This window comes from Oculina patagonica, chromosome 5, assembly GCF_052425735.1.
Source record: "Oculina patagonica isolate OP01 chromosome 5, crgOcupat, whole genome shotgun sequence".
In the NCBI taxonomy this organism is placed as follows: Eukaryota; Metazoa; Cnidaria; class Anthozoa; order Scleractinia; family Oculinidae; genus Oculina; species Oculina patagonica.
The window spans coordinates 12,769,896-12,797,475 of record NC_135762.1 but is presented as its reverse complement, the minus strand read 5'-3'; the positions used below and the strand labels follow the sequence as shown (position 1 = coordinate 12,797,475).

The following is a 27,580-nucleotide window of genomic DNA, read 5'->3' as shown; positions in this document are numbered from 1 at the left end:
TTTTTTTTTTTTTTTAATTATTGCTCACACAAAGGTTACATGACTTCACACTACATTTACAAAGGTTACAATTCAAAAAGAGAACAAAACTTAATTAAACAGTTAACTTAAAAAAAAAAACGGTAGCAAAGCGGACGTTACAAAAGAAGAAATAGTAGGTATTACAAAATTACAAGACAGAAAACATGTTAAAAAAACATGTTACTTATGCTATTTACACGATTATTGTACTTAATTATGTTAATTTATCTTCACAGTGAATCCTAAAGTGCCTTCACCTCCTACCATTGTGAGCTCGGAAGCTATCAATTGTGGACGTGCCATTAAAGTGGAATGGTCTCCTCCAGTCCCAGTAAAGTCTGCAATCAGTCCTATTACTGAGTATGAAATAAAATTAGAAACACCACGTGATGATTTCAAGCAAACCTTTAACCTCTCAAGTGAAGAACGTTCATACAAATTTGTTGGGCTTATGATTAATGCAGTTTATGAAGTCAGCCTTCGCGCCAAAAACTCAGAGGGCTTAAGTCTTCCAGCAAAACAACAGTTGAAGACGACTGCAGGTATGACCACAGGAGTGAACTACTAGCTATACGTGACCATGCAGTTTCTGTTTGATGTTGCTGTTGCTATTGGTGCTGCTGTTAATGTTGGTGTTTTTGTTGCCATTGTTGTTACAGGAAGTTTGGGCCAAAACCTGTAACATTTCTGTTTTGTTTTAGTTTGTATTGTAAATTGCGTTATTTCCGATTTGATTATGATTAAATACTTAATGTCATTTTGGCGAGGCGGCAGCCTTATGGTTTGCGTGCTGCGCACTGGTTCGAGCACATGGTTCGAGGTTTATTGCTGCATTCTAGGGTAATTAGCCTTTACCAGAAACCCATAATGGTTGAAACGTGTAACGCGCGCACACAGCGTTTGAATATTCATTTTGCTAAGTACCATATTTGGAAACACGAAGAATTTGTACGCGAATGCTTTATACACGTAATGACACACGCAACATAATTTTTGGTTTTGCGGTAAGTTGCTTGAATTTCGACCTAAACGCCGTAAATTTCGTACAGAAACTAAAGAAATACATTAAGTGTATCGAAGCGAAGTTCTCCAGACTACTTCAAGAAGATGAAACAGGAGAATTTAACCAAATTTAACCTTGTTCAAAACAAGATTACGCCATCGAGCGCGAGCAAGCGCGCGCTGTGCATTTAATGCAAATATAGTAATTTTGATCTAGGACGTAGGCCTTAAGCTTTTCCTGTAGTATAGGCAATCAACATGATTCCTCCAACGTTGACTGTCTTGTGACACTTCTCCAGCTGTACGCACAGTAGGCGTGTCTGTGCAGCATCGTAAGTGCAGGCTTTCTATTTGTCCACACGAATCGATCCTTACATACAGATACTTATTGCTGAAAATGTAGGCCAGTAGATAGATGTCCAGGCGCTTTCTCAGACACTGGTCCTTAAACCCTATTCAGAACGGGGGATGGGGCTCATTATGACGATAGCGTATGTTTTTTGACTCCCCCCCCCAACTCCTCCTTGTTGTGCTTTCATCGTCACTGAACTTGTTCTGCTGTTGTTAACTGTAGCTTTACTTTTCTTTCTCACTTCGATTACCTTCACTGTTTCTGTTATTATCCTTTTCTTTCTCCTTGGGCTCTCTTTGGCCAAGAATTTTATAGCATGTCTTAAGCATGGCCACTTTGTTGTTTTGCTACCGCCGCCTTTGAATAGGGTAAGGGAGTTAGCAACAATGAACTAGCATTCCATCAACTAGAATAGCAACTGGTGGTAGCTAGTAAGTAGCATGATATGGATGCTAAAATCCTGGTGGTGGAGGTAACCATGGCACGTGCGTCATAATGTTTTTTACAAATAACGCATTTGCTGATATTTTCATGCAGATGTACCCAAGGAGTTAAAGGTCATTGCCACTCCATTTGGATGCAGTGTGAAGCTTTCATGGAACACCCCCTCAGTCAACAGCTGCCCGGTAACACAATACACGATTCACTACAGGGATTCTATGATCGCGGCAAGCGATGCAGGCGTGTGGCAAATAACTAGCTTGAACAAGTCAAACACGAACGAGTATCGTCTTTGGTTGAATTGTAGCATGGAGTATGACGTCATGGTTATGGCATGGAACCAACGGGGGCATAACGACTTCAACGACAAATCAGTGCTTTCTGTGCTAACTGATACAGGTACTACTGTAATGATGTCAAACAAATAAATATGGTTTATATTTGAGTAGCAACTTGGTTTTACCAGCATAAGCAGATGAATAAGTGTACAGCTTCCTAATTAATTTTTTTAATGTTGCGTTGATATGAGTATCCTAATTGCATTTTTACGTTGTGTTTGTTAACCTCTGGTTATAGGTGTTCAATTTAAACCGTTGTTGACGGAGGTGAAAACAGAGCAATGTGGCGCATTTGAAGTCATTTGGGAGCCATCAACCGAGGACTCCGGTGGAGGCCCGGTGACTGGTTTCCATGCCCAGTTGAGGAAGAGAGGTGATGATTGGCATCACTGTACAAACTTCCCTACAAATCGGAGCTGTCTGTTTAAGGACCTTTTAAGTGAGACTGACTACGATATTCGCATTCAAGCTGTAAATCAGAAGGGATCAAGCAATTGGACGACCGAGACAGTAACGACAGGTGTTATAGGTAGGTATGTTAACCCTCACTTGAGGTTAGCAACAGCAAAATATTAGCGGAGCTCCTCGGCGACCCGATGGGCCGCACTGCGGATCCCTATAACCGTAAAAATAAGAAAATCATGCATTTAATTTTTCACGGTCATAAAGGCTAGAGGCATGGTTCGCGGGCGCGCGCGCCCTATGCATGTACGTACGTAAGGCGACGTACGACGTCGCGCAACATGGCGGCATTCTCCAGAAATAGGTTAACGTTAATGTCAGCTTACATCTTTGACATTAGACATCCATGTTATGGTCAATTGACAGCTGTCAAAACAAGGTATCCGCGGACCAGCAGGACATGACCACATCCCTAGCTTAGGTGTAGAACTCATCAAAGTCACATGTTTTGTTTGAGTTGACTGCCGTCCAGGTAATGGTTTCTCGTTGGGTCGTGGACTCAAGTTTAATTTTTTCTGCCTATGGTCAGTTAATTCAGATTGAAAGAAAGCCAAAGTAAATAACAGGGGAGTTGCACTTTTAGGATTGGCCAAATCTATTTGATACGTTTTGTTGATCAGTGATGGGTAATGAGATGATTGGCTAGTCGGCTGGTTGGCTGGATCAATTGGTAAGTTGATGATTAGCCCAGTCCCTGAACTCTCCCTTTCGCGCACTATATAAAAATCTCGCGCCTGGATTCAACCCCTACACAGAGCGCGGTAGGGAGAGCTCAGGGACTTGACTAGCTGACGATGGATGTGTAGGATGCCTGCATAAATCGATTTGATTTTGCCACTGGCGATTGCAATTGCAATTGCGATTGCCCACCAAATCCACGCCTATCAATCCAGACAATGAAACCTGTTGCGACCGCCCTTAGCCAAAACTACAAAAAACCAGGGCAGCTTTAAACTCGCTTGAACTTTAAACTCGCTTATAACTTTAAACTTGCTTATTACTCTCTACCTTCTGAGGTTATTTTACCTTTCATTTACTTTAATAGGACAAGCTTCATTGTTTAGATCTGATTAGGTTATTTTATGTTAAACATTAGAACTGTGCATATTTTATGCACAGGATTGCATCTTTCTTTGAGATGTATCTACTCCACTTACTGTTGACCTAACACCAAAGTATTTCTTTTCTTATAGGACCACCTGACTCACCTGTGATACTAAACAACCAATCAGAACTTACTGGAAGGAATGTTACAGTAACGTGGGCACGTCCGGGTGATAAGTATTGCAATATTACCATGTACTCAATTCACTACAGAGCAATTGAGCCAATCACAGAGAAATGGAAAGATATAAACATCACCGATACAAATGTCACCAGTTACGAACTGCACCTTCAGTACAGTAAGAAGTACACAGTGATTGTCTTTGCTTGGAATAATTTGGGACGCAGCGTGGGAAGTAATCCATGGGAAGTAAGAACAGCGCAAGGTAACATAGTCTCAAGAAACAACCGATATTAGATAAAAAGATAAAACGAATTATTTAATAAATCAATTCCAATTGCAAAATAACATTCTGTAAGATGACACATTCTCATTGGTATGACTCAATAAGTGTAGATGCTCACATTTCAAAACACTTTGATCTTGATACTATCTCGAAAGAGAAAAAGACTCTTTCTATATATCCCCCTTCACACATAAATACGTAGAGTGTAAGTCAGCAGAATTGAGAATAATTACCATCTTTCGTTATTCTTTTCGATGTAAAAAAGCAAGTTAAAAAGCAGTTTCTTGCTGTTTTTGTTTTCTTTCTCTCGAGGTAAGAGAAAAACAAACAAAAGAAGCACGCGCGCTTACTCCTCCTCCTCACACCACCCCTCATTCTTTCATAATTTCTTTTGTTCATTTGTAACATATGTGAGGTTATGAACCAACATTCCCATCGCCTTTAACAGATGTTCCTTATCAGCCAATCTTGCATGAGACCATTCTTGCAGAGTGCAACTCCGTCAATATATCATGGAGTCCACCAACACGTCCAGCACTGGGCGATCCAGTAACTAACTATTTAGCACAGATACGAAGAACTGGATCTAAAAATCCTTGGATTAATTGTACAACTTTTAACATTCTCAATTCAACTTCATGCCTGTTTACACATTTGAAGAAATACACGGAGTACGAAGTGAGAGTGATGGCTGGAAACAAACTTGGATATAGTTTGCCATCTGTGGTTGTTAAAGTTTCAACGAAAGAAGCAGGTATACGATGTTACACTGATACATTAGTCATTACCATTCAAAGAGATAAAATCTATTATAATCATAATCAATTATATTCAATACTTAATACTGTTCAATACTGATGCATGGCCAACAATAGCATGTGCATTTGGTTTTGTTTCAATGAACGATTTGATGTTCACGAGAGACTAATTTTTTGCATGTAAAAATGACATCTGTAAACCGTATTTTTGGCACTGAATGTTTTTATTTCACTCGTGCAAAAATGCGTCACTTCTTGTCACTCTTGATATCGCCATGGCAACTGATTATAATGTCATAACAATGAATTGTTATCCCCTTTGTAGTACAATTTTAAAATTTTCTCCCAGAATTAGCTAGCAACTGAGACTCGGCAAAATGTTATGAAAGACAGGACGCGCGGACTATTGGTCAAAGAATTTAAGTTTTCTTAGTGGCTTTTTAACTCATGTTTCAGACCGCTCTGGCAGACCAGAAATAGTTGACCGGAAAGTGTCAGGATGTAACGTGACTTTAAAGTGGACTGCACCTCTACCGAATGGGTGTCCCATACTCGTCTACACCGTCAGCTACCGACAGAAAGAAACAACTCGCGGTGCCAAGATTTGGACTGTCATGAATATCACGGACCCAACAGCCAATCAGCAAGAACTTAGGTTGAATTGTAGTACTACTTATGAGTTTCAGGTCAAGGCTTGGAACGAGCTGGGAGGTGGTGTTCCTTCTATAGTGCAATCAGCAACAACAGAGAGTGCTACCACGCAGGATGATACCGAGGGCTTGTCGACATCAGGTACTCATAAACCTTTAGTCTCTTCCACGAACATAATCCTCGTAAGTACATAGCCTGTTGTTCATTAGTCGTTGCGAACTGAGTGGCGATAAAAAAGAGCGTTATCATAACATGTTATCTTTATGTCTGTAGGTTCTTCACTGGTTAGTAATATTCCAATAACAGTCCTCCTGGTCTTCTTTTTTCTTGCTTTTGTCGTCGTTCTTCTGGTCATTGGTGTTAGACACTGCCGAAAGAGAGGAGAGAATAAGCCAAAGAGGTGTGCTTTATGTGTTCGTTTTTTTGCAACAACTCAATTCCACTTATTCAAGAGATTAATCGATTTCAAAGATACGTAATATACTCTTAGGTATTTAGGTTTTTTTCATTGTCCCACGCTCGTGACAAATGAACATCTCCTTTTTATCATTTATTCTCAGAGCTAAACATTTACCATCTTTACACAATCGATGCTTTCGACATTGCTATTCCTTGCAATGTGCATAACGCATGTCACGTATCAATCTAGTAAATGGATTACCACACAAAGAGTCTCTCCTTACCTCAGTGGTTAAAGCAAACCATTTCTAGAACAAAACCTTAAATTCAAGAAAACATTCTTTTTTAATTAAGGACTGCTAAGGATATTCAGCCCTTAGAGAAGTGCGAGATACATCCAATCAGAACAGAATTTGTCGAAGAACTGGGCGAGGGAGCATTTGGAAAGGTTCACAAAGCGACCTTGAAGGACGGTTTTGAATTCTTTCAAAACAATATAGGTTTTGTTGGTAAGACAAAGCAGAAGAAAATTGTTGCCGTTAAGGAACTACATGGTGAGTATGAACTACTTTGCATTCATTTTCCTCTACGTTCAGTGAACAACTCAACCAGTAACTAGTGGGCTTTTGAAAGTACTAACTGATTAAAGATAAAGCTTTCACTTAAAATTCCGTAAATGGCAACCCGCGGCCTAGCTTTATCATTGAATGGCGTTATGGCAAAGCACAGAGGTTGAAAAAAAGGAAACCTGAAAACAAATTTAGCTGTTTAATGTCTTTACTCGTCCAAAGTCTGGATGATAATGAAGCTTCTTTCTTTCCTAAGAAAATGCCAACGAAGATCAAAGAAGAGAATTTCTGAATGAGATAGAGCTCATGAAGAAGGTGGGAAAACATCAGAATGTTTTAAGCTTCCTTGGCTGTTGGACCACGACTAAACCGCTTCTTCTGATCATCGAGTACGTTGCTCATGGCGACTTGCTTCATTGGCTAAGACGCAAGAGAAGTCAGGTATCACTTAAAAATGGAAATCTGCTTATTTGTGCTCTGCACAAACGGTGCACATAAAAAAAGAAAAACACCCGCCTATGTATTTAACTGAGCAAAATACATATGTTATTAACCGAATGTAAGAGCCGTATACGTCTGACAGTACAAATCTACTGCTAACGGAAAAAAAAATGCCGATATTCCCGTGTACGATTCCAAGCCAGCTTGGCTATTATAATCAATAGCCTCCATTTTTGGAGAAAATAGGCACTGCTATTTAATGTCCACCGACATTATCTTTTCCCAGAAGCAAACAGTTTTCCTTGAACTTTGTTCTCGGACAACGGTTTGCTTCTTGGAACAGATTATGTTCGCGGACAAATATCAGTCCATACTTTTGAATCAAAATGGAGGCTATTGTGTTTATTATCATTTGAATTTTTACGCTAGGCCGCTCATCTTAGGAGATCATTAATTTATCAAAGGTTTTATCAAGAGGTAGTTCTGTTGGCGTTAAAACGATGCTACTAGTCTGTTGAAATGGTTTAGCTCTATTATTTTTTTTAATTAACTTGCGATTGAAACCTAACTTGTTAAGGTAAATCGCAAAGTTTGAAAAGTGGGGAATATCACTTTGGGAATATCATACGATACCAAACTAGGGTTGAAGTCAGGTTTCTTGCTTCTCCAGCTTTATATACCGACCTTATTACCTCCAATGTTCTGTTATTACCTTGTTTTAGATAAAAAGTTCCGCTAGTGATGTAAAAGACAAGGACCTCTATGCTGGAAGCAGAAAACATATCACAGCAACTGTTGACCAGGTAATTACAGAGGTGGCGAATCACTAATATATAGATTTAGGCAAGCCTAAAAGCGGAGCTCCCCAGTTAATTATTTTGCACTTTATTGAAACCTGAATTCAAGCCATTGTACAATTTTAAGGCTAAGAATATAATATTCGTTTTATTTTTTTTTTTATAAATTTTAATATTGTTACTTACTTTTTTTTACCGTGTCCCGGGGGGGGGGGGGAAGAGGTACTCCCTAAAATTTACTCAAGGGGTGTGCCACTGAGTCGCTGAGACTCTGGACCTGTTCCAGAGAAAAACGGCTCAATTTGCGACCCTGTTCCGGACAAACAGTGCAAAATAGGTACCCTGTTCCAGACAATATCCACAATGAAAAATATATGAAGATAGATATAAAAACACTAGCGTACATCACAAAGCGCTCACTTGACTTTGTCTGTGGCTTGGAGAAAAACCAATGAGAGGAGCGGATTTTCATAGCTAAACTTGATAGTGTTCCACAGTCAAAAGAGTGATTTGTATACCCTGTTTCAGAGTCAGAGAGGCAAAAGGCATACCCTGTTGAGCAGCACATACCCGTATAGCCCTTATATGGGAGTACCGTATACAGCAACACCAAATAAGCCGAGAACAAACAAAATCAATCAAAACGTTTTAATTCCACCGACAGCATTATGATCCAGAAGTCTTGATGGGAAATTATGCTGCAAAACGGGTAATTATGTAACCTTCGTAGATAAGGAGGGGGTAGTAGGGCTGCATGTTGGGGTAGATAGGCATATCACGTGGTAAATTAGCAAAGCACTTAACATTTAGAGTATATAGGAAATAATATACATCTACATTAAGAATATGGTTAATTTTCTTTTTTTCATTCATTCATTTGTTTTTATTTTCACTATTTGCCTATATTTTAATTTTGAATGGAAATGGCAGAGGTCATACATGTAGCAAAGGGTTTACAGAATATTGCCATAAGCTAATGCCAAGCAAACCGGAGTGAAAGCTAACCACAAGCAAACTAGAGTGAAAGCTAATCCCAAGCACACCGGATGAATAAAGCTAACTGCGAGCAAACAGGGGTGAACCTAACTACAAGCAAACCGGAGTGAAACTAACTGGAAGCAAAGAAGGGACATTCTGTAACCCCATCCCACCCCCCTCCCCCCCCCCCCCCCCCCAAAAAAAAAGGATGATAGCACCTTTTTTACTTTTACATGTCTTTTTGAGTCCCCTTCCTCTTAAGGGGTTTCACTTCACTTACAGAAATAAAAAAACAAAAATTCTGGGAAGATAGAATATTGTTTGTGTGTCTCAAACTCAGTTTTGTTCTTTGATTACGCAGAAAAAATAGAATCATGTTTGCTTGTGTATAAAACTATGCAAGAAAAAAAGCATCAATACTTTGACTGCTCTTTTAAAAATTTGTATGCTTTATTGTACACATTTTTGTGGAGTCATGTTGCCCATTCGTCATGAAGTTCACAAAGTAAGCAAATGAGTCACAATTTGGTTGCTTCATGGTACCTAATGGATACTGCAAATTTAATCTGGCTTTAGAATATTTCACTAATTTTAACATTATAGCTGTTCTTATAAATTGTACGTAGCATACAACACATAAGAATGAAATTGGTATTGCATATTGCTTGCAATCACGATTTTAACGTCTATACTTAAGAATTACAGTACCACCAGTTTCAGCATTACCAATCCAAATTCAAATTATTACATTGCTTTTTAACTCCACTACCTCCCCCAAGGTCAACCAAAGATCTTATGATATACAGTAATTAGACAACTACATGTAAGTCCTGTGTAGTCGAGGGCTCAAAATATTTGGACACTTACAGGTCATGTTAACCGGCCAAAGAGATTTTAGCTTGGTCACATGTGGTTTCTTACCAGCCAAAACATTGAAAATAGCAATTTTAAACTCCCATTCATTTCTGCTGTTACTGTTTTGGCTGCATAAATTATTCTTAAAAAGATCACTTCATAATGCCCTTGTTACATCTAAAAAGATGTGAAAGAGACAGGTCAATCAAGAAGTTGTTTTCTGAAGTACACTGTAAATACGTTAACATTTAAAATATAAACTTTGCTCATTTGCAGCTTTTCTTGATTTCAATTTACATGTAATTTACTAGTCTCTTGAAAATGGCATCATGAAGACACCCAAACATCAAGCTGGATAATCTTAATCCTTCCTGTTTTCTTTTGATGTCCTTGTCCACATTCTGTTTTTGTGTCTGTGGCTCTGCAAATTCTGAAATTCATGTTAACCCTGAAAAAAGTCAAATGCCACAGATTAAATTAAAATTGATTAATTGGTATGAAAATCAATAATTTATAAAACAAAACACTTAACGCAAGCTTGTATAAAGTGAAGCAAAACTACTGGATGCGAAAGGATACCTTATATATTTAACAGAGATGTATCAGCACAGACTAGTTTTTTTTACTGATAACTGCGAAGTCAACTACAGAAAAAAAACCCGGTAACTCGAACTCGGATAACTCGAACAACCTTGCTAACTCAAACTCACTTCCATTTCCCTTGGATTTGACCCCACTTTTCAGTCATTTTTACTCGGTTAAATTCGAACTCGGATAACTCGAAAACCCCGCTAACTCGAACTAAATTTTGTTTCCCTTGAACAAAATTTGGGTCAAACTTTTTACCCTGATAACTCGAATTCCAGAACTTGCAACTCGCAACGGTTGCCCATTGATTATAGCAATGAACAGATCATGTATTTGACAGTCATTTTCCACTCTTAACAAAAGAATGTGTGGTCGCTTTAGAGTTTCTGGCAAGATAAGTTCAATTTGCACAGTACTGTATACTGAAGTGCTTAAAAATCAGTAAACTATCAATTATTAACTTGGCAAATAAAATATTCAATCAACCCCGCTAACTCGAAAAACCCCGCTAACTCGAACTCATTTTCGTTTCCCTTCAGAGTTCGAGTTAGCAGGGTTCTACTGTAAATATTTCAGGACCTGAACAATCGATGAAAATCGATGATCGGAAAATCAATCGATCAATCGATGACAATCGATTAATTACTGTTGATTGGCATCGATTGGCATCGGCCAATCGATGATCAATCGATAATCACACTTTGGTGGTCGCGAACTTCATCGATTGCCATCGATTGGCATTAAACACACAATCAATCCGAAGCATGAAGTAAATACTTACATATGTTGTTTTGTAAAAAAAAATAATAAAGCTCCTTTCCATTGAGATGAAGTTTACATCATAAGCTTTAATGTTTCTGTTTTTCATTCGAGTTTCCTACTGTTTGCTAGCGCTAGAATTCCAAAGACACTTCGTTATTCGTGACCGAGTCAAAAATGGCGGACGTGACAGGCGAAACTCATCCCCAGACTCCCACTGTTGTCTCGTTTTTGTTCCGACGTACGGACGACGTATTTTTGAGTTCTCTCTGCTACTGTTTGATTTGAAATATTTCGGACGAGCGAGAAAATGTTTATGGACTACAAGACAGAGTTTTAGAAAAATTACATTGTACTTAGACAGCGAGGAATTCTGTAAGTTGCGATTTCTATTTACTTTGCCAGGAGTTGGTTCGAAAGCAAACCAGACCGAAAAGCGTACGCTTCGTTGATGGAGGCGAATAAGACTTAAGCTCAAAACGTTTGTTTTAAATAATTATTGCCTTATTACTGTAAGTTAGTAAGTTTCTCGTTGTATTGACATTTTTTGGAAAGGTTATCATTGTTGTTGCTAATAAAATATAACATACAAGAGAGACCGTGTGTTTTAAAGTAAACATATTTATCAAATACTAGTCAAATAAAAAACGATGGCAGTTAAATGATCGATTGAATTGGTAATCGATGATATTGATAATCGATGAAAATCGATGTTAGTTAATTGATCGACTGTCATCGATTATCGATGAAATTGATAATCGATGACAATCGATAATCACAAAAACTTTAGCGATAGATTGTTCATCGATTATCAATATCAATCGATTAATTGATATCGATTGTCATCGATTGTTATCGATTGCCATCGATTATCGATTCCATCGATTGTTCAGGTCCTGATATTTTAATAAACTCAAAGCATCACTGCAAACCCTTACACCCCCTCTTTAAAAGGTTTGACCTTTAAATACTCCCCCTCCCTTCTACCCCTATATATACATGTACATGCATAGGAAAAACATTGCCACATCTTAAAAGCTTTTCTCTTAACAGTAATACTAAGATTTTTAAAGATACACATTTAATTAATAATAAGTTTGCATGCACAGCTGCATACAGTGTCTAAAATGGCATGAATTTACTCACAAAGATTCCAGTTTTCCAGTAGTCATTAACCTTTGTTGTGTGCATTTTCCAAATTCCACAACAAGATTGTGATTTTTTTATGACAAATATAACATTTACTGTTGACATTCTGAATGAAACCAGCAAAACAGACCTCAAAATCTCAAAATTGTTGACATTGTTATGTAATCCACATGAACGCTCAATAGTGAACAGAACTACATGACAAGTGGATTATTTAATATATTTGGGAACGAAAGAGCTAAGTAATGAAGCTGAAGTTTATTTACTCTGACTAAATGAACAGTAATTTTACCTCCATCATGAATATCAATAAACTGCATACACTGAATCGATCTATTTCACTCGGAGTTAACGAAATTCCAGGTGCTTCGTGCAAACTGACATCACTTTCATTCTCATCTCAGCTGCTCTTCCAGCACTGTAAAACAAAATAATCATATCACAAGCATTTAAAAATCGTAAGCTTAATTTTCTTCGAGATGTGTTGAAGTGATATTCTTCGTGAATTCGTTCCTCGAAGGCCCAACAATTATTTGTTTACATAATCAAATCCTCCTATTTGATCAGTAAAACCTGGTAAAACTGAATTTTAACGAATAGTATTTTTCAACATTGTTCATGTCACAAGCAAATGCTTAGTGGCGAAAGCAAGTAAAATGTGCCGTCAATATAAGCTTACTTTGCGTATAAAGTAAGCTTAAGACAAAACGTAGAGATATTAAATGACGGAAACACTGCAGTTTTGTACTCACCTTCATCAGTTGGCCGCAGTAGGTACACTCGTCTGCTCGTTTTATCTCCGTTCCCTTGTTCTCCGCTATTTCTTTGCCTGTTTCCTCGGCACCTCTCTTGCTATTTTAGTCGCTTTTCTTCGCTACTTTGCTACCAGGTTCGACAGGCGCTTTGCTATACTTTTTCGCCTGCTTTCTGTCCGGGTTTTCTGGATCTCTCGCGATCTCTTTCCCGTCGCAAATCGCTTAAACCCTGTTTCCTCGAAGTTAAGTTTACCCTGCTCTCGTTTGTAGTCATCGGCATAACAAGGAGCCAAAATAAATGTGTTTGTCTCAAGTTCTAACTTTCAGACTAGCTGTTTAGACCTCACACTGCAAAATTATTTCGCGCCAGTACTGCGCGAGTTGTCAAGACCTTTCAAGATCCCGGATGTGCGCAACACCGTACGTACGTTTGTACGCCGCCGTACGCGCCCGCGAGGCATGCCGCTAGCCATGATGACCATGAAAACTCGGATGCAGAGGTTTCCTATTTTATTTCATGTGTTTTTTTTTTTTCATGTGTTTTTTTTTAGCGGAGCTCCTTAGCGGCCCGTAAAGGCCGCAGAGCGGAGCACCATACCCATAAAAAAAAACACATGAAAAAAAAAAAAACACATGAAATAAAATAGGAAACCTCTGCATCCGAGTTTTCATGGTCATCATGGCTAGCGGCATGCCTCGCGGGCGCGTACGGCGGCGTACAAACGTACGTACGGTGTTGCGCACATCCGGGATCTTGAAAGGTCTTGACAACTCGCGCAGTACTGGCGCGAAATAATTTTGCAGTGTGAGGATAAAAAAGTGTGAGGTCTAAACAGCTAGTCTGAAAGTTAGAACTTGAGACAAACACATTTATTTTGGCTCCTTGTTATGCCGATGACTACAAACGAGAGCAGGGTAAACTTAACTTCGAGGAAACAGGGTTTAAGCGATTTGCGACGGGAAAGAGATCGCGAGAGATCCAGAAAACCCGGACAGAAAGCAGGCGAAAAAGTATAGCAAAGCGCCTGTCGAACCTGGTAGCAAAGTAGCGAAGAAAAGCGACTAAAATAGCAAGAGAGGTGCCGAGGAAACAGGCAAAGAAATAGCGGAGAACAAGGGAACGGAGATAAAACGAGCAGACGAGTGTACCTACTGCGGCCAACTGGTGAGTACAAAACTGCAGTGTTTCCGTCATTTAATATCTCTACGTTTTGTCTTAAGCTTACTTTATACGCAAAGTAAGCTTATATTGACGGCACATTTTACTTGCTTTCGCCACTAAGCATTTGCTTGTGACATGAACAATGTTGAAAAATACTATTCCTTAAAATTCAGTTTTACCAGGTTTTACTGATCAAATAGGAGGATTTGATTATGTAAACAAATAATTGTTGGGCCTTCGAGGAACGAATTCACAAAGAATATCACTTCAACACATCTCGAAGAAAATTAAGCTTACGATTTTTAAATGCTTGTGATATGATTATTTTGTTTTACAGTGCTGGAAGAGCAGCTGAGATGAGAATGAAAGTGATGTCAGTTTGCACGAAGCACCTGGAATTTCGTTAACTCCGAGTGAAATAGATCGATTCAGTGTATGCAGTTTATTGATATTCATGATGGAGGTAAAATTACTGTTCATTTAGTCAGAGTAAATAAACTTCAGCTTCATTACTTAGCTCTTTCGTTCCCAAATATATTAAATAATCCACTTGTCATGTAGTTCTGTTCACTATTGAGCGTTCATGTGGATTACATAACAATGTCAACAATTTTGAGATTTTGAGGTCTGTTTTGCTGGTTTCATTCAGAATGTCAACAGTAAATGTTATATTTGTCATAAAAAAATCACAATCTTGTTGTGGAATTTGGAAAATGCACACAACAAAGGTTAATGACTACTGGAAAACTGGAATCTTTGTGAGTAAATTCATGCCATTTTAGACACTGTATGCAGCTGTGCATGCAAACTTATTATTAATTAAATGTGTATCTTTAAAAATCTTAGTATTACTGTTAAGAAAAAAGCTTTTAAGATGTGGCAATGTTTTTCCTATGCATGTACATGTATATATAGGGGTAGAAAGGAGGGGGAGTATTTAAAGGTCAAACCTTTTAAAGAGGGAGTGTAAGGGTTTGCAGTGATGCTTTGAGTTTATTAAAATATCAGGACCTGAACAATCGATGGAATCGATAATCGATGGCAATCGATAACAATCGATGACAATCGATATCAATTAATCGATTGATATTGATAATCGATGAACAATCGATCGCTAAAGTTTTTGTGATTATCGATTGTCATCGATTATCAATTTCATCGATAATCGATGACAATCGATCAATTAACTAACATCGATTTTCATCGATTATCAATATCATCGATTACCAATTCAATCGATCATTTAACTGCCATCGTTTTTTATTTGACTAGTATTTGATAAATATGTTTACTTTAAAACACACGGTCTCTCTTGTATGTTATATTTTATTAGCAACAACAATGATAACCTTTCCAAAAAATGTCAATACAACGAGAAACTTACTAACTTAACAGTAATAAGGCAATAATTATTTAAAACAAACGTTTTGAGCTTAAGTCTTATTCGCCTCCATCAACGAAGCGTACGCTTTTCGGTCTGGTTTGCTTTCGAACCAACTCCTGGCAAAGTAAATAGAAATCGCAACTTACAGAATTCCTCGCTGTCTAAGTACAATGTAATTTTTCTAAAACTCTGTCTTGTAGTCCATAAACATTTTCTCGCTCGTCCGAAATATTTCAAATCAAACAGTAGCAGAGAGAACTCAAAAATACGTCGTCCGTACGTCGGAACGAAAACGAGACAACAGTGGGAGTCTGGTGATGAGTTTCGCCTGTCACGTCCGCCATTTTTGACTCGGTCACGAATAACGAAGTGTCTTTGGAATTCTAGCGCTAGCAAACAGTAGGAAACTCGAATGAAAAACAGAAACATTAAAGCTTATGATGTAAACTTCATCTCAATGGAAAGGAGCTTTATTATTTTTTTTTACAAAACAACATATGTAAGTATTTACTTCATGCTTCGGATTGATTGTGTGTTTAATGCCAATCGATGGCAATCGATGAAGTTCGCGACCACCAAAGTGTGATTATCGATTGATCATCGATTGGCCGATGCCAATCGATGCCAATCAACAGTAATTAATCGATTGTCATCGATTGATCGATTGATTTTCCGATCATCGATTTTCATCGATTGTTCAGGTCCTGAAATATTTACAGTAGAACCCTGCTAACTCGAACTCTGAAGGGAAACGAAAATGAGTTCGAGTTAGCGGGGTTTTTCGAGTTAGCGGGGTTGATTGAATATTTTATTTGCCAAGTTAATAATTGATAGTTTACTGATTTTTAAGCACTTCAGTATACAGTACTGTGCAAATTGAACTTATCTTGCCAGAAACTCTAAAGCGACCACACATTCTTTTGTTAAGAGTGGAAAATGACTGTCAAATACATGATCTGTTCATTGCTATAATCAATGGGCAACCGTTGCGAGTTGCAAGTTCTGGAATTCGAGTTATCAGCGTAAAAAGTTTGACCCAAATTTTGTTCAAGGGAAACAAAATTTAGTTCGAGTTAGCGGGGTTTTCGAGTTATCCGAGTTCGAATTTAACCGAGTAAAAATGACTGAAAAGTGGGGTCAAATCCAAGGGAAATGGAAGTGAGTTTGAGTTAGCAAGGTTGTTCGAGTTATCCGAGTTCGAGTTACCGGTTTTTTTTTCTGTAGTTGACTTCGCAGTTATCAGTAAAAAAAATAGTCTGTGCTGATACATCTCTGTTAAATATATAAGGTATCCTTTCGCATCCAGTAGTTTTGCTTCACTTTATACAAGCTTGCGTTAAGTGTTTTGTTTTATAAATTATTGATTTTCATACCAATTAATCAATTTTAATTTAATCTGTGGCATTTGACTTTTTTCAGGGTTAACATGAATTTCAGAATTTGCAGAGCCACAGACACAAAAACAGAATGTGGACAAGGACATCAAAAGAAAACAGGAAGGATTAAGATTATCCAGCTTGATGTTTGGGTGTCTTCATGATGCCATTTTCAAGAGACTAGTAAATTACATGTAAATTGAAATCAAGAAAAGCTGCAAATGAGCAAAGTTTATATTTTAAATGTTAACGTATTTACAGTGTACTTCAGAAAACAACTTCTTGATTGACCTGTCTCTTTCACATCTTTTTAGATGTAACAAGGGCATTATGAAGTGATCTTTTTAAGAATAATTTATGCAGCCAAAACAGTAACAGCAGAAATGAATGGGAGTTTAAAATTGCTATTTTCAATGTTTTGGCTGGTAAGAAACCACATGTGACCAAGCTAAAATCTCTTTGGCCGGTTAACATGACCTGTAAGTGTCCAAATATTTTGAGCCCTCGACTACACAGGACTGACATGTAGTTGTCTAATTACTGTATATCATAAGATCTTTGGTTGACCTTGGGGGAGGTAGTGGAGTTAAAAAGCAATGTAATAATTTGAATTTGGATTGGTAATGCTGAAACTGGTGGTACTGTAATTCTTAAGTATAGACGTTAAAATCGTGATTGCAAGCAATATGCAATACCAATTTCATTCTTATGTGTTGTATGCTGCGTACAATTTATAAGAACAGCTATTATGTTAAAATTAGTGAAATATTCTAAAGCCAGATTAAATTTGCAGTATCCATTAGGTACCATGAAGCAACCAAATTGTGACTCATTTGCTTACTTTGTGAACTTCATGACGAATGGGCAACATGACTCCACAAAAATGTGTACAATAAAGCATACAAATTTTTAAAAGAGCAGTCAAAGTATTGATGCTTTTTTTCTTGCATAGTTTTATACACAAGCAAACATGATTCTATTTTTTCTGCGTAATCAAAGAACAAAACTGAGTTTGAGACACACAAACAATATTCTATCTTCCCAGAATTTTTGTTTTTTTTTTATTTCTGTAAGTGAAGTGAAACCCCTTAAGAGGAAGGGGACTCAAAAAGACATGTAAAAGTAAAAAAGGTGCTATCATCCTTTTTTTGGGGGGGGGGCGAGGGGGGTGGGATGGGGTTACAGAATGTCCCTTCTTTGCTTCCAGTTAGTTTCACTCCGGTTTGCTTGTAGTTAGGTTCACCCCTGTTTGCTCGCAGTTAGCTTTATTCATCCGGTGTGCTTGGGATTAGCTTTCACTCTAGTTTGCTTGTGGTTAGCTTTCACTCCGGTTTGCTTGGCATTAGCTTATGGCAATATGCTGTAAACCCTTTGCTACATGTATGACCTCTGCCATTTCCATTCAAAATTAAAATATAGGCAAATAGTGAAAATAAAAACAAATGAATGAATGAAAAAAAGAAAATTAACCATATTCTTAATGTAGATGTATATTATTTCCTATATACTCTAAATGTTAAGTGCTTTGCTAATTTACCACGTGATATGCCTATCTACCCCAACATGCAGCCCTACTACCCCCTCCTTATCTTCGAAGGTTACATAATTACCCGTTTTGCAGCATAATTTCCCATCCAGACTTCTGGATCATAATGCTGTCGGTGGAATTAAAACGTTTTGATTGATTTTGTTTGTTCTCGGCTTATTTGGTGTTGCTGTATACGGTACTCCCATATAAGGGCTATACGGGTATGTGCTGCTCAACAGGGTGTGCCTTTTGCCTCTCTGACTCTGAAACAGGGTATACAAATCACTCTTTTGACTGTGGAACACTATCAAGTTTAGCTATGAAAATCCGCTCCTCTCATTGGTTTTTCTCCAAGCCACAGACAAAGTCAAGTGAGCGCTTTGTGATGTACGCTAGTGTTTTTATATCTATCTTCATATATTTTTCATTGTGGATATTGTCTGGAACAGGGTACCTATTTTGCACTGTTTGTCTGGAACAGGGTCGCAAATTGAGCCGTTTTTCTCTGGAACAGGTCCAGAGTCTCAGCGACTCAGTGGCACACCCCTTGAGTAAATTTTAGGGAGTACCTCTCCCCCCCCCCCCCCCGGGACACGGTAAAAAAAAGTAAGTAACAATATTAAAATTTATAAAAAAAAAATAAAACGAATATTATATTCTTAGCCTTAAAATTGTACAATGGCTTGAATTCAGGTTTCAATAAAGTGCAAAATAATTAACTGGGGAGCTCCGCTTTTAGGCTTGCCTAAATCTATATATTATGGGTATGGTGCTCCGCTCTGCGGCCCTTACGGGCCGCTAAGGAGCTCCGCTATTAATAGTTATGGAGGGGGTGTCTGACAAGCTTATTCGCTTTTTCAGTACGAAGAATACAGTCTTACTCAGATTCAAACATTAACGGTCTTCAAGCGTGGCCGAGTGGTTTAGGGCGCTTGTGTTGTAATCTGGAGATCCCCGGTTCAAGACCTGCTCTTGCCACTAGCTGGATTTGTTTCTCGGTTGTCCCGAGCTCAAATCCTCGATCACGCTTTGTACATAGCCAACTGGTCTGCCTCCTGCCAGTTGGGATTTTTAACCTTGTTATTTTCATTTAAAATATTTGTTTCCTCTGTTTCAGTGGCATGCCTGTAAACTAGCTATCTCGTTGAGATATGAAGCTAAGTGCATGACCACTATAAACAACATTTACATTTACATTTTACATTACTTGAAAACTAACTTGTCGGACTTTTTACTTAGGCCAATGGTGCAAATGAAAGTAGCACGAATTTGTTAGACGACAACGTCCACAGTTCGTCTGCTTATGATAAGAAAGAAGTACCTAGTCTTGATGAATGCACCACACCTCTGGTAGCTTTTGCCGTATCGCAACAGAAAGAAGACGCTCCAACTGAAAAGCAAGGCGACGAGTGCAGTGAAGATTGCGAGTCATTTCATCCAGCTGATCTCATGTCATTTGCCTGGCAGATAGCACGAGGCATGGTAAACGAAAGTTTTATATTGTGAAATTCTGTTCGCCGAAACCGAGAAAGTATTATTGAACATCATAATGATACGAGAAAATCTCATCTGCAATTACTTTCAACACACTTAATTAACATACGCAAATACAAAACTAGTGTCGTCAGAAGACCGGCCTCGTCAGTTGGTAGCCATATGCTGAATTTTAAATTTTAAAAGGCTACCAACTGACAAGGTCTTCTGACGAACATAGTTTTGTATTTGCGTATGTTAATTAAGTGTGTTGAAAGTAAATGCAAATAAGATTTTCTTATTTCATTATGATGATCTCGTTAACCTTTTTAAAGAGCGCCTTTAAACTCATTATAATTAGTCAGAAGTTACATTAATCGCTGACACACGAGGTCAGGTTGTTATGTAATCTCATATACTTCACGGTATCGAGTGTGGCTTTAAATGGCACCTTGGCCGTTAGAAAGACTTTTCTGATAACAGCTTTCTTCTCTTTTCACTCAGAATTACCTATCCGAAAAAGGCTTTGTTCACAGGGACCTCGCTGCACGAAATGTTCTCGTTGGACATGGTAAACTACTGAAGATTGCAGACTTTGGTTTGATGCGAGAAGTTTATCATGAGGTGTATGAAGTAGAGAAACAAAAGAAACTGCCAGTCAAGTGGATGGCACCAGAGTCACTTTATAAACAAATATTCACTTCTAAAAGTGACGTGTAAGTGTTTCATTTGATGATACATCGAAGAGACGTTACCGTTAATTTGTACGGTTTTCAATTCAGTGCTGTGAATTTATGGGAGACTCAAATCGACTCTCTCTACTCAATGTCATATTTCAATTTACCTATTTATTGATACATATAGCCTGTGTACAGCCATCCCGTTCCGCTCCGATTTTTTTGAGGGGAACGGGACGGCTGTACACAGGCTATGGTACATAATGCTTTTCAACAGATCATCTAGCAATTTTAAATCCCCCTGTCTTGGAATGTTTAAATAAAAAGAAAAAAACTTGGGTTTCTAAACTTTAGAAACCCAAGTCTTTTGAAAAAACGGATGATGAAGCATTTTAATGAAGACAAAAGCAGAATAAGGATGGCATCAAGCAAACGTACGTGAGGAAGGAAAAACTGCTGGTGCGAACTAACTTGTAAATGAAAACGCTTGTTTTTTCAGGTGGTCATACGGAGTAGTCATGTGGGAGATTGCAACTGTTGGTAATTATTAGTACAACATTGTTGAATCCGTTAGAAAGCGCACCTTTTTAAAAGGAACCTCTTTGGTTTAATATAATGGGTTGTCGCCTTTGGGAGATTAGACGTTTACTAAGTTAGCTTTTGCAGTGTCTTGATGATGTTAGATGTGGCTCTGACTTGATTTATCACTTAAACCACCAACTACTGCTAAAAAATACCTTCTAGTCAAATGCTGGTAGGTTCATAGAGCAAGGAAGATTAGGAACTAAACTGCAGCAGCAGCACCAACAACAGCAAAACAACAGCACCGGCGGCCAAAGTGATGACCATTCGATTATAACGTGTTTAGCCAAGTTTAAGCCGAACATTGTCCAGAATTCTTTATAATACAGGAAATTGCGTTAGAATGCTTTTCTTGTTCTAAATGAAGATCGAAAAACTTTCTTTCTTTTCTTTACCAAGTTGTCTTACCGAAGATGTAACGTTTATTTTTTTTGTAGGTGGCACTCCTTATCCGCTTTTGGGTAATGCAGAGCTCATGAGGCGTCTGAAAACTGGTTACCGAATGGAGAAGCCTGATATGTGCTCTGACAATTTGTAAGTCGAACGTCTTTCAATACGCCTTTAACAAGACAGTTTCGTTTATTGTAGTATGTTTTTGTCAGTTGTAGACATGATGGAAAAATCAAGAAATCCAAGATGGCGTAAGAAAGATTGCGGCTGTTCTTTTGACGACATACTTCTCTCGTAATATGTCATTACGTCATTGCCGATCTCAAACGGAACTTTGTTGGGGAACGTTTTGGATTTTCAATAGAACACTATCAGTGTATAAAAACCTAGCATATGTTGTGTAATGCCACTCGTGAGCATTGGATAGGTTTTACATGCATTCGTTGTTGTAAATAGTTTATTGTTAGTACTCGAAAAATTCGCGTAATTGGGAAGGTGGCCAAGCAAAGAAAAGTTGAAATTAAAACGACATTCTGTATAAGATCTTCACAAATTCTCCGTTGAGATAAAAAGTGGCCTGTCTCTAGACTCTCTAGTGTCGAATAACTTGCTGAATCTAAGCCAATTTATTCTTCCACGCAGTTACGCCATGATGCTGGACTGTTGGAAACAGGACAGAGATGAACGGCCGAGTTTCCAGGAGTTGTTGGAAAGACTGGAACAGCTGATGCTTCAAGAAGTCGACTATTTTGATTTTAACAAAGTGGATGAATCTAAAGATTATTATCACGTGCAAGAGAAAGAAACAGGAGAAAACGATAGCGATGGGGATACATGTCATATTCTCATTACCAAGCTTTAGTTCTTAAAATCAAGCTGCTTTGCACCGCACTTGGCAAGGAAAAAAGAGCAGCAGCCAAACAATATTTATGCAAAGATAAAATACCTATTGCAATGAAAGGCGATAACTTATTTACATCTGCCGTTTATCATAATCCCTTTCTTGAAGAGGTCTAACTTACTAGCTACTTAAGTTATTAGGAAAGATTGTTTTAGACTGAAAGAATAATAAGTAGTAATTTTCGGAGTACGAAGTTGGTGTGTTCTTGTTAAAACTTTAATACAATACAATTGCTTTGTCTCCCCCTCTTCTGATAGATAGCAAGTCGAAGCGACATGCAGTGTTCGCAGAAGCGGTGATTTCCCACGAGGTTCTTAACTAATTTTCAGGAAATTTGCCACAACGTTAACGTATATTATAGGATGGTATGGTATGGTAAGGTATGACATGGCATGGCATGGCATGGCATGGCATGGCATGGCATGGCATGGTATGGTATGGTATGGTATGGTATGGTATGGTATGGTATGGTATGGTATGGTATGGTATGGTATGGTATGGTATGGTATGGTATGGTATGGTATGGTATGGTACAGTATAGAAGAAGCTGATAACTTCTGTATTGAATGATTGTTCAACAAAAGTTGCGTTATCTTGTAGCCCGGCAAATGGTATAAGCCTGATATACGATATACGATACTTCTCTCCAGCGACCAAGATAAAACGCGGTCTCGTGCACAGGCCAAGATGTCTGTTTACCGATTCTTATAAAACTCTTTTTCGTTTATATTTTGTATCAGTCCTTCTAACTTTCCAGGAATATTTTGCTTTGTGTTATTCGCGGCGATTTAATTTGTTGTTGTGCTAACGTGGTCTCTGGTCACTACTCATTTATTCCTGTAGTTACCAGTGCTCTTCGGTTCGCTGGATAATCGTTATATTGCCCATCGCTTGCCAACATTAAGCGATGACGTCATACTGACGAACGTCATCGCTTAAAAGTATTTAAAATTTAGTTAATTCCTAGACCTCATAGCGACACTTGATCTAGTTATCTCCCTGGCAGCGTTATATTGTAGTTTATATTAAGTTGCTCGTTCGATCGGTTGCTGAAAGTAAGGCGACTTCTTAAACTAAACCACGTCAGTAGATCAAACAAACCGATATAAGCAACAAAAATAACATTTTTATCGTCATCATGCATCTTCGAAGAGTCTAAAGTTGAAAGCAGTATATCTGGTAATTTTTAAAGATTACAAAAAGGTAACTGCAGCATCAGCAATTATTGACCCTTTTAAATGGCCTCCGGAGATTGTAGAACACCTACAGAACAGGTGGCTTTTTGTGTCGCATATTTGCATATACGGTTGATTGTTAAAAATATAAGAAAATAAGTTTTAAGAACTTGTTTATTTAGTTTGTGTCACTTTGGTTGACAGGCATCGATGGTTTTGTACCTCGTTGAGTAACTGCTTTGTTTTTTTAAGGCTAACGTTTCCTTGCGTAAAGTAATTAAAAGTAATTAGGCCGAAAGTAATTATATAAAATATTAGTACTTAGTAATAACCAGCATTGATGGGAAAAGGTAGACCTTTGAATGAAAAAACATGATACAAAACAAAAAAATTGGAATTGAAGTTACACATGATAAACACCGTCTTGTATTAGATAAAAGGGATTTTTTTTTATTCGTATAACATATCCTGTGTAGGACACGTGGTGTGTCATGGCGGACGGCAGCACATTTCAGTAGTCTGCCACCTTGTTCCCCGCAGCTATATTTAATGGAGAGTAAGGATAAAGGAAAAGAGGGACAAATAACATACTATTTCCCAGGTAAACGTGGTGAAAGAAGTAGCGACAGCAGCTCGCCTGGCTCTGAGAAACCGCCCGCGAAGTCCGTGAAGTTTACGGAAGACAACATGTTGGAGCAGGAGGAACACCATTCAAGATAACACAAACAAACCTCTCGAAGAAAACAAGGCTTTACTGTAACCAGTATTCTGAGCTCCAGAAGTCATTGGAAGTTCATATAGCTAAAATAGAAACGATAACGACGGAAAACGAAGCACTAAAGAAAGAAATGAAATCTATGAAGAAGCGTTTAAATGAAGCCACCGAAGAACGTGACGAAATGTACGAAGATTTGGGGACTGCCATCAACCAACTGGATGATTTAGAACAGTACACCCGCAAACACAACTTGGAAATTCATGGCATTCCAGAAACGCCAGATGAAAACATCGCAGAGCGAGTTACTGCACTTGGAAATGTGCTCAACGTTACGATCCGCACCGACGATATAGACATATGTCACAGGCTTCAAACAAGCAAGAATCCCAGTAAACCCAAGCCAATTATTGTCAGGTTCAAATCTTATAGAGCAAAGAAAGAACTACATGGAGCTCGTAAGCAGTTAAAAGGTCAGAATCTGAACCAAGTGTTTAATGGAGGTGGCATTGTTTACATCAACGAAAATCTAACAAGAATGCGACGCGAGCTGTTTGCCAAAGTGTGGAAACGAAAGAAGTCGGAGCATTGGCACAGCGCCTGGACGACAGACGGTAAAATCTTTGTTAAAATAGAGGCAACTGACTATCCTATAAGAATTTATAATAACGAAGACTTGGATAGGATTTACTGATCGATGTTAATTTTTCACATTTCGCATTTACTCATTTATCTGTTCTGACCGCTTCAATCGTTACATTTTCCTTTATGCTATGAAATTAATTTTGAGTATTTTCACTTTGTAGTTTTATAATGCGGGGAATCGTAGAGGGGATCCTTTCCGATCGATGAATTTATTTTATTTACTAAGGTTATCTCCTCTATACATGAAGTCGTTCAACGGCTTGATTAGATTTTTGTTTAGTGTTTCGTGGTATTTCTTTCTTTTTTTGGTGGCACCACATCTGGGGACAACTTTTTTTGGCTGGGGCTCTGGTGCAGGTGTTGAGCCTTAATTACATTTGCAATGGGTTTAAAATGTGTTTCCCTTAATATCAGAGGCATAAATAAGTCGATCAAACGCAGAAATTTATTAAGGTGGCTTCATAATGGCAAATATGACTTAATTTTTCTGCAGGAAACCTACAGTGACAAAACAATCGAAAACGTTTGGCCTGCAGAATGGGGTGGTGACATTTGCTTTTCCCATGGCTCTAAACATAGCAGAGGCGTGATGATTCTTTTTCGACCAACCTTAAAAGCAGAGAATATTTGCATTACTAATGATAAGAACGGAAGAATGCTTATTGTTCGCTTCACACTCCAAGACGAAGAATTTTGTTTAGCCAATGTTTACGCTCCCAATGACCAAAATCAACAATTTTTTAACGAATTAACGAGCAAGCTACGTCCTCATGTGAATGTAAATCTTATAATGGGAGGCGATTTTAATTGTCCACTCCAAAATATTGATAAAATAGGTGGAAAAGATATCAGCGGTAAGAAAAAAGTTATCCACAGCATAAAGGAAATGAGCGGCAACTTAAATCTCGATGATATATGGAGACTTCATCATCCAAATGATAAGCGCTTTACCTGGCAGAATAGTTCAGGAAAAATAAGATGTCGATTAGACTATTGGCTTATTTCAAAACATTTAGTTCCACGTACTAGTATGACGGATGTGCTATCATATTACGACTCAGACCATTCCCCAATTTCTGCTGAAATCGCGTATAAAAATAAGCAAAAAAAAGCTGGCCCTGGGTTTTGGAAATTTAACAACTCTTTTCTTGACAATGAAGAATTTATAACAAACCTAAAATTCTTTTTACTTCATGCCAAGAAAAAGCATAGTGGAACAAGTGACAAAAGACTCTATTGGGAGATGATTAAAATGGAGATTAGAGACTTTTGTATCCGTTTCTCTAAACGTCTTGCTAAAGGAAAAAAATCAAAAGAAATAAATTTACTCTGCAAGTTAAAACAATTAAATTTGCGTTTGGATCAAAATCCGCTAGAATAAAGACACCCTCCTTCTCAAAAATTGGCGTGGTTTGAAAATTAACGACACCGAATTAAAATTAAGTATGTACGCGGATGATATCACAGCCTTTATAAAAGATGATCGCTCAGCTAATCACTTGTTTAATCTTTTAAATGATTTTGGAGGCTGTTCAGGTTTAAAAATAAATACTTCTAAAACGGAGGGAATGTGGCTGGGCATTCTTAAATGCAACTTGGGTCAACGTTCTAAATTTAATATTTCGTGGCCTGAAAAATATGTAATCGCGCTAGGTGTGGCCTTCGCATATGATCAGTCTGTTAGTTACAAAATTAATTTCGAGGAAAAACTTGTTGCGCTAAAGAAAATTTTAAACTAATGGACGACCAGAGGCTTAACTTTAATGGGAAGAATTTGTATCATCAAAACCCTCGCTATCTCCAAGCTTGTTTATAATACCTCCGTTCTCACAACACCACCAAATTTTTCTAGTGAAGTTAATGATATTTGTTTCAAGTTCATATGGAACTTTAAGCCTGATAAGGTCAAACGTAACACGCTAATTGGTCCTATAGAGAAAGGTGGCCTTAACATGGTAGATTTCAACATGATGAACAAATCTTTAAAGGGAGCATGGGTTAAACGTTTATATGAAGCTGGTGATAACAAATGGTGCTCCCTCTTCTCATCTGCTACATCCCAATATGGTGGTTCGTTTCTTTTGGAATGTAATTTTAATGTATCTGATCTTAATTTCGTCTCGTATGTACCGTCCTTTTACAAGGAAGTATTGAATGTCTGGCAGGAGCTACATTCTAAAGACCCTTCTTCTGCTAAGGAATATGAAAACGAAATTATTTGGAATAACCGCTATATTAAAATAGATGGAAAATCAGTCTTCTATCCATCTTGGCATAGAAAAGGAGTTATTAAAATCGGTCATCTGCTAAATGAGAATAGAACGTTTTTATCCTGGTCTGAGTTTCAACATAGATATGGTATGACGGTAAACTTCTTAACGTATTACGGCCTTCTCACCGCGATCCCTGAAGAATGGAAAAAATCAATTTTAAATTCCGAACGAATGCTTACCGATGTTGACAGTAATGAGCTTCCTCTTGCGAATGTCACCGCCAAATCTGCTCGCGAACTGCTTGTTATGAAAGTGTTTAAAGTCCCAAACATAGAAACTAAGCTTATAGAAAAACGTCTTCCTGCTAAAGCCATTTATGAATTGCCATTCAAAGTTACAATAGAAAATAAACTCAGATGTTTCCAATACAAGGTCATACATAACATTCTACCCACTAATAACAGACTTTACAAAATGAAATTGAAAAGTTCTCCCAGTTGTGATCGTTGTAGCTCTTCATACGAAACTTTACC

The 27,580-nt window shown here is 38.0% G+C and overlaps 2 protein-coding genes and 1 long non-coding RNA gene across 4 annotated transcripts in view; all 3 read left to right on the top strand.

Annotated features, from left to right (window-relative positions):
- LOC144655586 (uncharacterized) overlaps positions 1–23,760 on the top strand; it is a 31,572-nt gene extending 7,812 nt beyond the window's left edge. The window contains exons 4-18 of the mRNA XM_078515870.1: positions 258–563; positions 1,913–2,215; positions 2,393–2,683; positions 3,810–4,106; positions 4,576–4,881; positions 5,342–5,677; positions 5,810–5,936; positions 6,290–6,489; positions 6,761–6,945; positions 7,668–7,748; positions 19,516–19,758; positions 20,254–20,465; positions 20,926–20,966; positions 21,446–21,542; positions 22,041–23,760. Coding sequence (XP_078371996.1) covers positions 258–563; positions 1,913–2,215; positions 2,393–2,683; positions 3,810–4,106; positions 4,576–4,881; positions 5,342–5,677; positions 5,810–5,936; positions 6,290–6,489; positions 6,761–6,945; positions 7,668–7,748; positions 19,516–19,758; positions 20,254–20,465; positions 20,926–20,966; positions 21,446–21,542; positions 22,041–22,260 — 3,245 coding nt within the window. The 3' untranslated portion in view covers positions 22,261–23,760. The remainder of the gene's footprint in view (positions 1–257; positions 564–1,912; positions 2,216–2,392; positions 2,684–3,809; positions 4,107–4,575; positions 4,882–5,341; positions 5,678–5,809; positions 5,937–6,289; positions 6,490–6,760; positions 6,946–7,667; positions 7,749–19,515; positions 19,759–20,253; positions 20,466–20,925; positions 20,967–21,445; positions 21,543–22,040) is intronic.
- Positions 13,449–18,433, top strand: LOC144655599 (uncharacterized). Of its 2 annotated transcripts, XR_013571150.1 has the most exons (3): positions 13,449–13,991; positions 14,326–14,451; positions 16,792–18,433. It is a non-coding gene; the product is annotated as an uncharacterized LOC144655599 (long non-coding RNA). The 2 variants fall into 2 exon arrangements; XR_013571149.1 differs by lacking the exons at positions 13,449–13,991; positions 14,326–14,451 and adding an exon at positions 14,925–15,871.
- Positions 23,761–24,288: 528 nt separating the features above from the next.
- On the top strand, positions 24,289–24,883 carry LOC144654057 (uncharacterized). Its single transcript, XM_078514168.1, has one exon. The coding sequence runs from the start codon at positions 24,323–24,325 to the stop codon at positions 24,881–24,883; it is 561 nt and encodes a 186-aa protein (XP_078370294.1). The 5' UTR covers positions 24,289–24,322.
- Positions 24,884–27,580: the final 2,697 nt, after the last annotated feature.